The 13,872-nt window shown below is 40.2% G+C and overlaps 1 protein-coding gene across 7 annotated transcripts in view; it reads left to right on the top strand.

Moving 5' to 3' along the window:
• ryr3 (ryanodine receptor 3) overlaps positions 1-13,872 on the top strand; it is a 380,802-nt gene that overhangs the window by 200,966 nt on the left and 165,964 nt on the right. For all 7 annotated transcript variants that reach the window (XM_072266800.1, XM_072266764.1, XM_072266754.1 and 4 more), the window contains 4 exons: positions 6,166-6,280; positions 10,193-10,325; positions 11,092-11,195; positions 12,533-12,668. In XM_072266800.1, the coding sequence (XP_072122901.1) occupies positions 6,166-6,280; positions 10,193-10,325; positions 11,092-11,195; positions 12,533-12,668 (488 nt within the window). The remainder of the gene's footprint in view (positions 1-6,165; positions 6,281-10,192; positions 10,326-11,091; positions 11,196-12,532; positions 12,669-13,872) is intronic.

Here is a 13,872-nt window from a genome sequence, read left to right as displayed (position 1 = left end):
CACACTATCCACCACACCACCAATCTTGGTGTCAACTGCAAATTTGCTGATCCAGTTTACCACTTTATCATCCAGATCGTTGACATAGATGACAAACAATTTATGGACCCAACTTGGATCCATAAGATCGTAGATCATAAGACATAGGAATCTAATTAGGCCATCTGGCCGATGAAGTCTGCTCTGCCATTTCATCATGGCTGATCCATTTTTCTCTCAGCCCCAATCTCCTGCCCTTTCCCCGCATCCCTTCATACCCTGACCAATCAAGAATGTATCAACCTCTGACTTAAATATACATACAGACCCGACCTCCACAGCCGCCTGTGACGAAGAATTCCACAGATTCACCACTCTCTGGCTAAGGAAATTCCTCCTCATCTCTGTTCTAAAAGGATGCTCCTCTATTCTAAGGATGAGTTCTCTGGTCTTAGACTCTCCCACCATTCAGAAACATTCTCTCCACATCCACTCTATCAAGGCCTTTCACCAATTGATAGGTTTCAATGAGGTCACCCAGCATCTTCTGAATTCCTGTGAATACAGGCCCAGAGCCATCAAACGCTGTTCGTATGACAAAGCTGTTTAATCCTGGAATCATTTTCACAAACTTCCTTTGAACTCTTTTCAGTTTCAGCACATACTTTCTAAGATAAACGGCCCAAAATTGCTCACAATACTTCAAATGAGGCCTCACCAGTGCTTTATAAGTCTCAACATTACATCCTTGCTTTTATATTCTAGTCCACTTGAAATGAATGCTAACATTGCACTTGCCTTCCTCAGCACAGACTCAACCTGCAAATTAACGTTCACAAGCACCTTCAAGTCCCTTTGCTCCTTATTTTTTGTATTTTCTCTGCTTAGAAAATAGTCAACCCTTTCATTTCTTCTACCAAAGTGCATGACCATACACTTCCCAACACTGTATTCCATCTGCCATTTCTTTGCCCATTCTTCTAATCTGTCCAAGTCCTTCTGTAACCTCTCTACTTCCCCAAAACTACCCGCCCCTCCATCTATCTTTGTATCGTCTGCAAACTTTGCAACAAAGCTATCAATCCCATGATCGAAATGATTAACAAAAATGTAAAAAGAATTAGTTCCAATTCAGTCTCTCCAATGACAGCACGTCCTTTCTGAGACATGGGGCCCAAAACTGTTGACAATACTCCAAGTGTGACCTGACTAGCGATGGTAGTAGAGATGGATACAATAGGTTGTTTTAACAGACTCTTAGATAGGTACATGGAGCTCAGAAAAAGAGAGGGCTTTGCGCTAAGGAAATTCTAGGGAGTTTCTAGAGCAGGTTACATGGTCAGCGCAACATTGTGGGCCGAAGGGCCTGTAATGTGCTGTAGATTCCTATGTTCTATTTTCCTCACTGCTGCATTAGCTCACACCTGTAGACTCTATGTCTATCTCTCCAGCAAATGCAGATGTAAAACAAAAACCTATTTAAGATCTCCACCATCTCTTTTGGCTTTGATTACCACCCTGATCTTCCAGAGGGTCAGTTTTATCCCTTGCTATCCTTTTTCTCTTAACATAGCTGTAGAAGCCCTTAGGATTCTCATTCATCTTGTTTGCTGGAGCAATCTCATGCCTTCTTTAGCCCTCCTGATTTCCTTCTCAAGTTTTCTCTTATTTAGAAGCATAGAAACATAGATAACCTACAGCACAATACAGGCCCTTTGGCCCACAAAGCTGTGCCGAACATGTCCTTACCTTAGAAATTACCTAGGGTTACCCCCAGCCCTCTACTTTTCTGAGATCCATGTACCTGTCCAGGAGTTTCTTAAAAGACCATATCGTTTCTCCCTCCACCACCATCACCGGCAGCCCATACCACGCACTCACCACTCTCTGCGTAAAAAAACTTACCCCTGATATCTCCTCTTTATCAACTTCCAAGTACCTTACAACTCTGCCCTCTTGTGTTAGCCACTTCAGCACTGGGAAGAAGCCTCTGACTATCCACATGATCAATGCCTCTCATTATCTTGTACGTCTCTTACCAACCACTGAAGTAAGACACACTGGATTATAATTTCCTGAGCTATCTCTACTCCCTTTCTTGAATAATAGAACAACATCCGCCACCCTCCAATCCTCCGGAACCTCTCCCGTCCCCATTGATGATGCAAAGATCATTGCCAGAGGCTCAGCAATCTCTTCCCTCGCCTCCCACAGTAGCCTGGGGTACATCTTGTCCAGTCCCGGTGACTTATCCAACTTGATGCTCCAAAAGCTCCAGCACATCCTCTTTCTTAATATCTACATGCTCAAGCTTTTCAGTCTGCTGTAAGTCATCCCTGCAATTGCCAAGATCCTTTTCTGTAGTGAATACTGAAGTAAAGTACTCATTAAGTACCTCTGCTATCTCCTCCGGTTCCATACACACTTTTCCACTGTCATACTTGATTGGTCCTATTCTCTCATGTCTTATCCTCTTGCTTTTCACATACTTGAAGAATGCCTTGGGGTTTTCCTTAATCCTGTTCACCAAGGCCTTCTCATGGCCCCTTCTGGCTCTCCTGATTTCTTTCTTAAGCTCCTTCCTGCTAACCTTTCCTGATCTCATTGGAATGTACCTATGCAGAACTCCACGCAAATATCCCCTGAACATTTGCCACATTTCTTCCGTACATTTCCCTGAGAACATCTGTTCCCAATTTATGCTTCCAAGTTCTTTCCTGATAGCCTCATATTTCCCCTTACTCCAATTAAATGTTTTCCTAACTTGTCTGTTCCTATCCCTCTCCAATGCTATGGTAAAGGAGATAGAATTGTGATCACCATCTCCAAAATGCTCTGCCACTGAGAGATCTGATACCTGACCAGGTTCATTTCCCAATACCAGATCAAGTATAGCCTCTCCTGTTGTAGGCTTATCTACATATTGTGTCAAGAAACCTTTTGAACACACCTAACAAACTCCACCCAATCGAAACCCCTCGCTCTAGGGACATGCCAATCGATATTTGGGAAGTTAAAATCTCCCACCACAAAAACACGGTTGTTATTACACCTTTCCAGAATCTGTCTCCCTATCTGCTCCTCGATGTCCCTGTTACTATTGGGTGGTCTGTAAAAAACACCCAGTAGAGTTATTGACCCCTTCCTGTTCCTAACTTCCATCCACACACGCTCCGTAGACAATCCCTCCAAGCCTTCCTCCTTTTTCTGCAGCCGTGACACTATCTCTGATCAACAGTGCCACGCCCCCACCTCTTTTGCATCCCTCCCTGTCCTTTCTGAAACATCTAAAGCCCGGCACTTGAAGTAACCATTCCTGCCCCTGAGCCATCCCAGTCTCTGTAATGGCCGCAACATCATAGCTCCAAGTACTGATCCACACTCAAAGCTCATCAGCTTTGTTCATAATACTCCTTGCATTAAAATAGACACATCTCAAACCATCAGTCTGAGTGTGTCCCCTCTCTATCACTTGCCTATCCTCCCTCTCGCACTGTCTCCAAGCTTGTCTTATAATTTCTTATGCTTCTCGAGTATCTCATTTGCTTCTTCTTGCCTACATCTGCTATGTACCTGTTTCTTTTTTTAACCAGGGCCTCAATATCTCAAAAACCAAGGTTCCCTAGACCTGTTATTCTGACAGGAACATACAAACTCTATTCTCTCAAAATTGCACTTGTGAAGGCATCCCACTTACCAAGTACGCCTTTGCCACAAAACAACCTGTCCCAGTCACAGTTGCCAGATCCTTTTTGATAATCATTAAAATCGGCCTTCCTCCAATTTAGAATCTCAACACTGAGGATCAGATCTATCCTTCTGCATATTTATCTTGAAAGAAATGGCATTATGATCACTAGATACAAAGTGTTCCCCTACACAATCTTCTGTCACCTGCTCTGTCTCGTTCCCAAATCAGAGATCTAGTATTGCACTCTCTCTGGTTAATCCATTTTACTTTATCATGACTAAAACAACGGAACCCTGGAACACTGAGCTGCCAGTCCTACCCCTCCTGCAACTAAGTCTCACTAATGGCTACAACATCATAATTCCACATGCTGATCCATGCCCTAAACTCATCTGCCTTTCCTACACTTCTCCTTGTAAAGATTCTTTCTTATTATTATAAGTATGTTCATAATTGTGGTGTAGCTTTGGATTCTGATTTACCTGTTAGGAGCAATATCAGGCTAAAAAGCAGAGTTGTAACTATATGACAGTCAAGACAAGTCATATTCCAGAGAGAGATGGTAGTGAGGTTACATGGTCAAAACCCAGTTTGTAATTTGGCCTTTGACTAAGTTATGAGGGCACCATATCTAACCTTTAATGAGCATCATCTCTGAGCAGACAGTCAGTCCTGGCCTGCATAATTCAAGGAGCCATGCTGAGGATGCATAACTTTGAAGGCTGAGTAGGATTCTGGCTCTGACTGGGCTGAGTTTGTTCGTCCAATGGTCTGTGAATATTTACTGTCAGGACTCAGTTAGCCTAACCTCAATGGTTGGGTAAGTGTTGGAGTCTATTATTAAGGATGAGGTTTTGGGCTACTTGGAGACTAATAATAAACAAAGTCAAATTCAGCATAGTCTCTGGAAAGGGGAATCTTGCCGGACAAATCTGTTAGAGTTCTTCGAGGAAGTAACAAGCAGGGCAGTCAAAGGAGAGGCAGTGGATGTTATTTACTTGAATTTTCGGAAGGTATTTGATAAGGTGCCACACATGAGGCTGCTTAACAAGATAAAATACTATGGCATTACAAGAAAGATACTGGCATGGATAGAGGAATGGCTGACAGGCAGGAGGTAGTGAGTTGGAATAAAGGGGGGCTTTTTTGGTTGACTGTCAGTGACTAGGGTGTATATCAGGGTGTATACCACTACTTTTCACGTTGTTTGTTGATGATTTGGATAATGGAATTGATGGCTTTGTGGCAAAGTTTGCAGATGATATGAAGATCGGTGGAGGGTTAGGTAGTGCTGAGGAAGCAATGCTTAGACAAATTGGAAGAATGGACAAAAAAGTGGCAGATGGAATACAGTGTTGGGAAATGTATGATCATGCACTTTGGTAAAAGGAATAATGGTGCGGGCTATTATCTAAATGAGAAGAAGGTTCAAACATCAGACTTAGGAGTCCGCATGCAAGACTCCCAGAAAGTTAATTTACAGGTTGAGTCTGTGGTAAAGAAGGCAAATGCAATGTTGCCATTTATTTCAAGGGGAATAGAATATCAAAGCAAGGAGATAATGCTGAGCCTTTATAAGACTAGTCAGGCTGCACTTGGAGTATTGCCAATAGTTTTACATAGAACATAGAAAATCTACAGCACATTACAGGCCCCTCGACCCACAATGTTGTGCCGACCATGTAACCTACTCTCAAAACTGCCTAGAGTTAACCTACTGCATAGCCCTCTATTTTTCCAAGCTCTTTTGGGCCCCGTATGTCAGAAAGGGTGTGTTGTCTTTGGAGAGAGTCCAGAGGAGGTTCATGAGGATGATTCCTGGAATGAAGGGGTTAACATATGAGGAATGTTTGGCAGCTTTGTGCCTGTACTTACTGGAATTTAGAAGAATGCCTGGGGTTGGGTGGTGGGTGGTGGGGGGAATCTCTTTGAAACCTACCGAATGTTGAAAGGACTAGATAGGGTGGATGTGAAGAGAACTAGAGGGCACAGCCTCAAAACTGAGGAGCACCCTTTTAGAATGGAGGTAAGGAGGATTTTATTTTAGCCAAAGAGTAGTGAATCTGTGGAATGTTCTGCCACTGACTGCGGTGGAGTTCAATTCCGTGGGTATATTTAAGGTGGAAGTTGATCGTTTTCTGATAGTCAGGGCATCAAAGGATATGGCGAGAAAGCAGGTGTATGGGCTTGAATGGGATCTGGGATCAGCCATGATGGAATGGCGGAGCAGACTTTAAGGCTGAATGGCCTAATTCTGCTTCTATGTCTTATGGTCTTATGGAGTGACACTTCATTAATGGTTAATTGGTTAAGGTGACAGAAATCAGTCAGTGTTGGGGAAGCAGACTCAGCAAAATGCTAATATCTTCAGGGAGAAAGTGAGAAAAATTGTTTCAACAAATAAATTGGAATCAGCATTAGCAGGTCATACTTAGGGTAAATGATATTTAAATTGTGTTCGCCTGTGCTAATGTCTGATGGGTTGTGTTCTTCAGGGACATCATAAACAATAAAGTGTTCTATCAGCATCCAAACCTGATGAGAGTGTTAGGGATGCATGAGACTGTAATGGACGTCATGGTAAGCGTGCTTGGAGGAAACAAATCACAGGTAATTTGATGGAGAGAAGTATCCCCAGGTGGGATTTGCTATAAAATGTAAATGCCTGTCTAAGTTTTCATTCTTGATCTACTATTAATCCAATATGAATTATGCAATCGCTTTTCATTGCCATTCAACGTATTGTAAATTTTTGCACCTTGGAGATGTGCCCAGTACCTCTGCCGCATTAACTATTGCCAAGAAACCCCTCAGGTCCCTTTCCTACAGACTGTTGTCAATTATTCTCTTCCTCTGTCCAGGAAATGGGGATTGAATCCTCACTTCCATTCGTCAGAATCTGTAAACAACTTACTGGCCTTGGGCAAAATTGTAAACAAGGTTCAACGTTATTTATTTTCTTACAACAAAGAATGGGGCCATTCAGCCCATTGAGCCGATGCCAACATCCAGCACAAATTTGTCAATCTCATATCCTCATGTATTTCTCTCCTAATCTCTCTCATTGCCCATCAACTCCACCTTAATTCAAAGTTCAAGGTAAATTTATTATCAAAGTTCATATATATCACCATATACAAACCTGAGGTTCATTTTCTCGCAGGTAATCACAGTAAGTTCAAGAAACACAATAGAGTCAATGAAAGAACACACCCAAAAGGACAGGCAACAACAAAAAAATAACAACAAACTGTACAAATTCAAAAAGAAAGAGAAAAAAAGAAATAATAATATTAATAAATTAACAATAAATAATGAGAACATGAGATGAAGAGTCCTAGAAAGTGAGTCCATAAGTTGTGGGAAAATTTCAATGATGAGGCTAGCGAAATTGAGTGAAGTTATCCCCTCTGGTCCAAGATCCTGATGGTTGAGGGGTAATAGCTGTTCCTGAACCTGGTGGTGTGGTTTCTGCAGCTCCTGTACCACCTTCCTGATAGCAGTAACAAGAAGAGAGCATGGTGTAGATGGTGAGGTTCCTTGGAGATAGATGCTGCTTTCCTGTGACAGTGACCAGTGAATATACTCTCCACCACACATATATAAAAGTTTGTCAAGGTTCTAGATGACGTGCCAAATCTTCGCAAACTTCTAAGAATGCAGAGGTGCTACTGTGCTTTCTACATAATGGCACTTGCATGCAGGGCCCAGGACAAATTCTCTGAATATATAACACCGAGGAATTTGAAGTTGCTGACTCTCTTCATTTGACACTAGCAGTAATTTACAGTAATCAATTAGGTTACTAGCCCTGACATCTTTGAAATGTGTAAGGAAACTAGGGCATTCGGGGAATCCTGTGCTGTCTGTGAAAGAATGTGCAAATTCCATATAGACATCATGAGAGGGCAGGATTGAGCCTCTGTCACCAAAGTAGTGGGACAGCAGAACCTTTTGCTGCACTATTGCACTGCCCTTGTCTCTGCTCCTTGTCACCCTGCATGAACCATTGGAAATTTTCAAGCTATTGAAGAATGTTTAAGATCTTTCAAAAAATGGATGACATGTGAATGAATAGGCATTTCCAGTTGGACTTCTGCAGGGCTCAGAACTATATACTAGATACTTGTGTGACATCTGTCAATGTTTTAGAGGGTAGAGGCAGTTCATGAAGGCAGACATCCATATGCCTTCACCATCCTATCCACCCATGTTGCTACTTATATCATCAACGTTCTTTAGGTCCCTACCGTCTATTGTATTGGTCCTAGTCTTAACTGACTTACCAAATATATCACCTTGCATTTGTTACGATTTACTTCTATCTGCTAATGCTGTGCCCAACTTCTGATCAATATCCTGCTATAGCCTTAGACAGCCATCCCTACTATAAACACCACCATCAATGTTCATGTCATTTGCAAACTTATACTTATACCTTCACACCCAAGTCTTTAATATATATCAGAAGCTAGATTAATTATACTGATACGATCAAAGTACTTGAGCATTATTGAAGGTGTACTCATTCAGGCAATTAAACATTGCTCTATGGCTTTCTCGACATGCTGTATAAAGTGTAGAAAAGCCAAATCCCCACTGAATATCAAGTTTCTGGCCTGTTCTAGTGGATACAATATTTATGTGGCTAATCCACTAAGTTTTCTGTTCACTCGTAACTCCAGGACTGTAATGTTGTGAGGCTTGGCAGTCAAATAATAAAGGAGGTGTTAAGACCCATTTTGCTGGTGATAGTTATTTTCCGGCTCTTGTATTGATGGTTATTACACTCTGTCAGTCTGTTTTTAAATCTTACCTGGATCTTGCTGGTGTTTGCATTGGTTGTATTATACCATAAGGCTCAAGTCTAGCAAATCCTTCCAGATTTCTATTCAGCATTCCCATACTCACCACTATAATTTCTGACTGTCAGGAAGATGAGCTTGCTTAAATAACAAGGTCTGGCAGAAACAGAGGAGGTAATTAGATTGACTCATGAAACTAAGGGGGTACATTTTGATTATTTTAAAGGAAATAGAGTGTCCATGAACCTAGGTTCAAATCCCAGTTTCAGCAAATGTTTGTAATTAACTAATCATATGAAAAATAGTTAATTAAATGGAAGAGAGGAGAAATTTACAATAAGCCTCTGCCAATTTGTATTTTCAGTTTTACACTTGTGTACAATCAAAATCTATTACTTTGAGAGAGAGGACTTCCAACACCATTGAAGTACACCTTTAAAGTGTTCGTGCAAAAGATCAACTTAATGCTGTTTTCAGGACAATTTGTTTTCTCTCCTTAAATGAGAAAAATGGCTGTAGGTACTTCTCAGAAGAATCTCCCTACGAAATAGATATTCTAAACCAAAGTCAAAACTTTACAACCATCTTTCTTCTTCTAATTTGTTTTTGTGATAAAGGTGGATTTATTAATGAAGTCTGACTTCATTTCTAAACCCACCTTCATCTGCAAGCAGGATGGATTTCAAACATATTCAAATCCTCAATCAAAATAATATTGAGTTCTGATGAAAGCTCATCAACTTTAAGAATTAATTCTGTTTCTCTCTCCACAGACCAAACCTAAACTGCATGAGTATTTATTGCATTCCGCTAAGTAATAAGACTTTATGTAGTGGCACCAGGAGTAGGCCATTCAGATCATCAAGCTTGTTCTGCCATTCAATAAGATTTAACATTCTTCAAGTTGACTTTCCTGATAAACCTTGATTCCCTTGCTAATTAGAATTTACCTACCTCAGCCTTAAATATACACAAAGACTGTACATGTAACTGGTAAGGAATTTCAAAGACTCTGAATCCTCATCCCAGTTCCATATCCTGAGGCCATGCTCAATTCAAGTCTCTCCCATAAGAGGAGGCATTTTTTTCAGCACTTATGTTGTCCTGTCCACTTAGAGACATACATGTTTCATTAAGATCACCTCTCATTCTTCTGAGCTCTGTTGAGTAGAGCCCCATTGTGTTTAACTTTTCCTTGTACAACGATCCCTCCATATACAGGATCAAACTGGTGAAATTCCTCTGGGCCATCTCCAATAATATAATAGTTTTCATCATTTCGAGGCTCAGTACTCTAGTGCTTTATATCATTGCAATAACACTACTCTATGTTTATAAGTTCAAATAAGTGCCAACATTTTATGGCCTTCCCTATAACTTACTGCATTTGTCTGCTGGCTTTTTGTATTTCATGCACAAGCATCCCCAAGTCCCTTACGTTAGTGCGTTTGCAGTTTATTGCATCAATTCAAATAAAACTCTGTTCTTCTCCCTACAAAATGAGCAACATCACATTTTCCCCATATTATACTCCATTTGTCAATGTTTTGCCATTTCTCTTAACCTATCACTGTCTCCTCACATCTTGAACTTTTCACCATTTCTCCAGATTTTCAGCATCTGCAGTACTTTTGCCTTTGTGTTGGTATTTGAAGTTTTGTTTGCATTTTAGTTTCAGCAGGCATTTTCTAAAAACTTTTGTATTGCCTCTGCATAGGAGATTGCTTTCCCTGAGATGGTGGCAAGCTGCTGTCGATTCCTGTGTTACTTCTGCCGCATCAGCCGCCAGAACCAGAAGGCCATGTTTGATCATCTCAGTTACTTGTTGGAAAATAGCAGTGTTGGACTGGGTACCTTGTTTAATTTTAACTGATGAGATTGTTTCATGTGAACACATAGGTGTCACAGCATTAACCTTGAGCTAATGGGTCAAGAGTGCGCAAGTTCTCCAGTTTCTGCATTTATGTTTGCCAAAGATTCTTTTTTTTAAATTACATTAAAATATTTTGGAAGCTACTTTTAATACTTTCACAGTTTCAGATTAGAACATGCTCTGCAAAACAAAACATTCAAGTTTAGATGGTCCATTGTTTTACTGTTATGCTGGTTCATTTCTGAAGTGTTCATAAGGGTTCATAAGGCACAAGGCTATATAAATGACTCTTTTATCAAGTTTCTTTCTTTGGCATGTCATATTTAACACAGCTTTCAGTGCTGATTATATTTCTAAGAATATCTTAAACAGTAGCAGTAGTCAACAACAGGATCTTCTCCTATTATTATTGAATACTAGTGACAATGCTATTGGTATTAAGTGGAAAAATAGCATTTGGGAGTGGCCCACAATGACAGGTGCCAAAGTTGATCTGTGAATTTGACGTTGGAATTTTATTCTAGTACTTTTGTTGAAAATGAAGATAACCCTTCTCCACATGCACATATAGGAGAGGCTGCCCTCTGCTGAATGAATGATTGAACTGCAAATGCAGTTCCTTGCGTGGATTAGGGCTTTGGAACAATCTCTAAACTGTGGTCATATATTGTTAATGGTTATTTTGGTTTATTGACAGAAGTAAAAATTATATTATTGTAAATGCACTTATTCTTTCCAAACAGCATCCCCCAGTATGCGAGGTTCCACTCCTCTAGATGTAGCAGCTGCCTCTGTGATGGACAACAACGAGCTGTCACTTGACTTGCAGGAACCTGACTTGGAAAAGGTAACTCAACTAATATAGGGTCAATATCACTTACACTGATTTTCTTATATCTGAAGCATTTCGGGAGGATCCTCGGTGCACTTCAATACTTTGAATCATCTTAGGGACTAATTCAACTAAAGAACATGTGCAAAAAGGCTTCAGAATGTTTAGATGCATTGTTTTTGTTTCGCGCCACACAGCAGTGATCAGCAGAGTTTTAATACATGCTTTCTTGTTGGTGTGTTTTAATTCATTTTGTTTCTTTTTGGGTGCTTTATTTCTTGTGGCACTGTTAATTTGAGTACTTATTTAACCTGCTCTTTGCTACCAACCTAAAATTCATGGTGATGTATGATGAGTGGGATTCCCAAAATGCCATTGGAAGAAGCTTGCAAGAGAGGAACACCATTTTCTCAAATAAAAGAACTTGGAAGATTGAAGGCACAGAGTGGTTCCATGGGTTTAGGATGAAGGTGTCATTTTGACATTGTGCTTTTTGTGCAAGGTGGTGCAAAGCAAAGCAACACACACAAAGTGCTGGAAGAACTCAGTGGGCCAGGCAGCATCTACGGGAAAGAGTAAACAGCTGACATTTCAAGCCGAGACCCTGATGAAGGTTTACTCTTTTTTTTGCTCTTTTCCATAGATGATGCCTGGCCCACTGAGCTCGTACAGCATTAAGTGTGTGTTGCTTTGGATCTCCAGGATCTGTAGATTTTCTTGTGTTTGGTATAAAACAAGTTCAGGTCTTCCCCAGCACATAGTAAGGTTCCATTGTTATGAGCTGTTCATAACCTGAGCAGTTTGTGAATCAGAAATGGGTCAGAAACTAATTTCCCACATGGCAGAAAATGCCAGCCATCCTGCAGCAACTGGAAAATCTAACCCATCGATCTCCCAAGCACTTATTCACATGTATGGGCTGCACATAACTCTGATGTTTGTTAGCTGGGGACCAGCTGAATGCAATCATGGAAATGCAGGTGTCATAAATTGTGGTAGGGAAACAGTTTTCTTTAGCCTGGTATGAAATGCATTTGCTCGGTAATTAAATTTTACATATAGGACAACGCATCTTGTTAGCTTAGTGGATTAGTTACAACAGCGTAAGTTAAAATGTGAATAACCTGAACAAATGTGAGGATGAAAATAATGAAGGTTATGTTCACAAGGATGTCTCTCCAAGTATAACATCTAAAGAGTAATTATACAGAATTTTTTTGGCTGAGATCATTAACTTGCAAGTGTTTTATTATGATGTCACAAGTTATAAATGTTAAGTAAGGTAATGACAATATATATTGTTTCAATTATAAAAGTGGTATAAATAACAGATGAATGCTTCCATTTGTCAGGTGGTGACCTATCTTGCTGCATGTGGCTTACAGAGCTGCCCAATGCTAGTGGCCAAAGGTTATCCTGATATTGGCTGGAATCCTATTGAAGGAGAACGTTATCTGCTGTTCTTACGATTTGCAGTCTTTGTCAATGGTAAGCTTTATGCCAGATTTGCAATCATGGCGAATGTTGAGATACATTCAAAATTTAGGTCCAATCCCAATTAGCCTCAGTTTCTGCTACAGTAAGTCCAAACTAGGGTCTTTTCTGGAGTATTGGAACTGCTCTTGTGTTTACTGATGACATCATGTGAAGTTATTACTGCTGGATGGTGGCAACTTGCAGATTTCTTGCCAGTGACTTGTCTTTTTAAGATGGCGTTCTGGGATTAGACCTAGAACATAGATGGCAAAATGAGGCTAAGGACCTAACTTGCTTACAGGTTGTAGCATTTCTGTGAAAAATATGATGTGGTTTATTAGAAGAAGTGATTTCTGTTTGACCTTTGTAAATACTTAGTTTCAGTTGTTTAACTTAAAAAATTGGCTGATGATTTAAGAATATAAGGTTCTAAGACAAAAGGAGCAGGAACAGGCCACCAAGCCCCTCAGTTCTATCCCAGTATACTTTATAATCAGCCCAAGCCTCACCTCCTGTTATGTGACAGTTCCCCATAGATTTCAAATCCGTGTCAAACTCACAGGTAAGAGTGGAAAGAGAATTTCAGAGATTCAGCACCCTGTTAATGAAAAGTTATTCTTTCACAGCTCACTTCTCAACCTTGTCTGTTTTCTTATTTGAGATTCGTCCACTATTGGAAACATATCTCGACCTCGCAATCTACCTAGTTGTGACTTTGTACCTTACTGTCTGCCTGCAGTGTACTTTCTCTCCAACTACAATACTATTCTGCATTCTATTATCTTCCCTTATATTATCCCAATAAATTGATATGATGATCTGTATGGATGGTTTGCAAAACAAAGAATTTCACTGAACCTAGATACAAGTGACATTAATGAATCAATTTACCAAACTTGATACCCTGCCATGCCCAGTTAAGACCTTGACTATTTTAGTAAGTTCAGCCCTCCAAAGTAAACCAGTCTGACAGCTGATGACTTTAGTTGGTAGTTGATGGTTTTAATTTTCAAAAATACTCTAGATTTGGGAGAGGTTCTATTTTGCAGAATATCAAATGTATCTCCTTTATTCGAAAAGCAAGTTAGTCAGAAAGTAGGACATTTCAGGATAAGTAACATATTGTAAGTCATTGGAAAATTGTGAGAAAGTATTACTGAGGTTGACTGAAGAGGGCAATTAGAAAAAGACAAGGTAATCAAACATGACATGCAAT

Source organism: Mobula birostris, chromosome 1 (genome assembly GCF_030028105.1).
Source record: "Mobula birostris isolate sMobBir1 chromosome 1, sMobBir1.hap1, whole genome shotgun sequence".
NCBI classification, from domain to species: domain Eukaryota; kingdom Metazoa; phylum Chordata; class Chondrichthyes; order Myliobatiformes; family Myliobatidae; genus Mobula; species Mobula birostris.
Note: the sequence above shows the minus strand (reverse complement) of the source record. Positions and strands in the feature narration are given on the sequence as shown.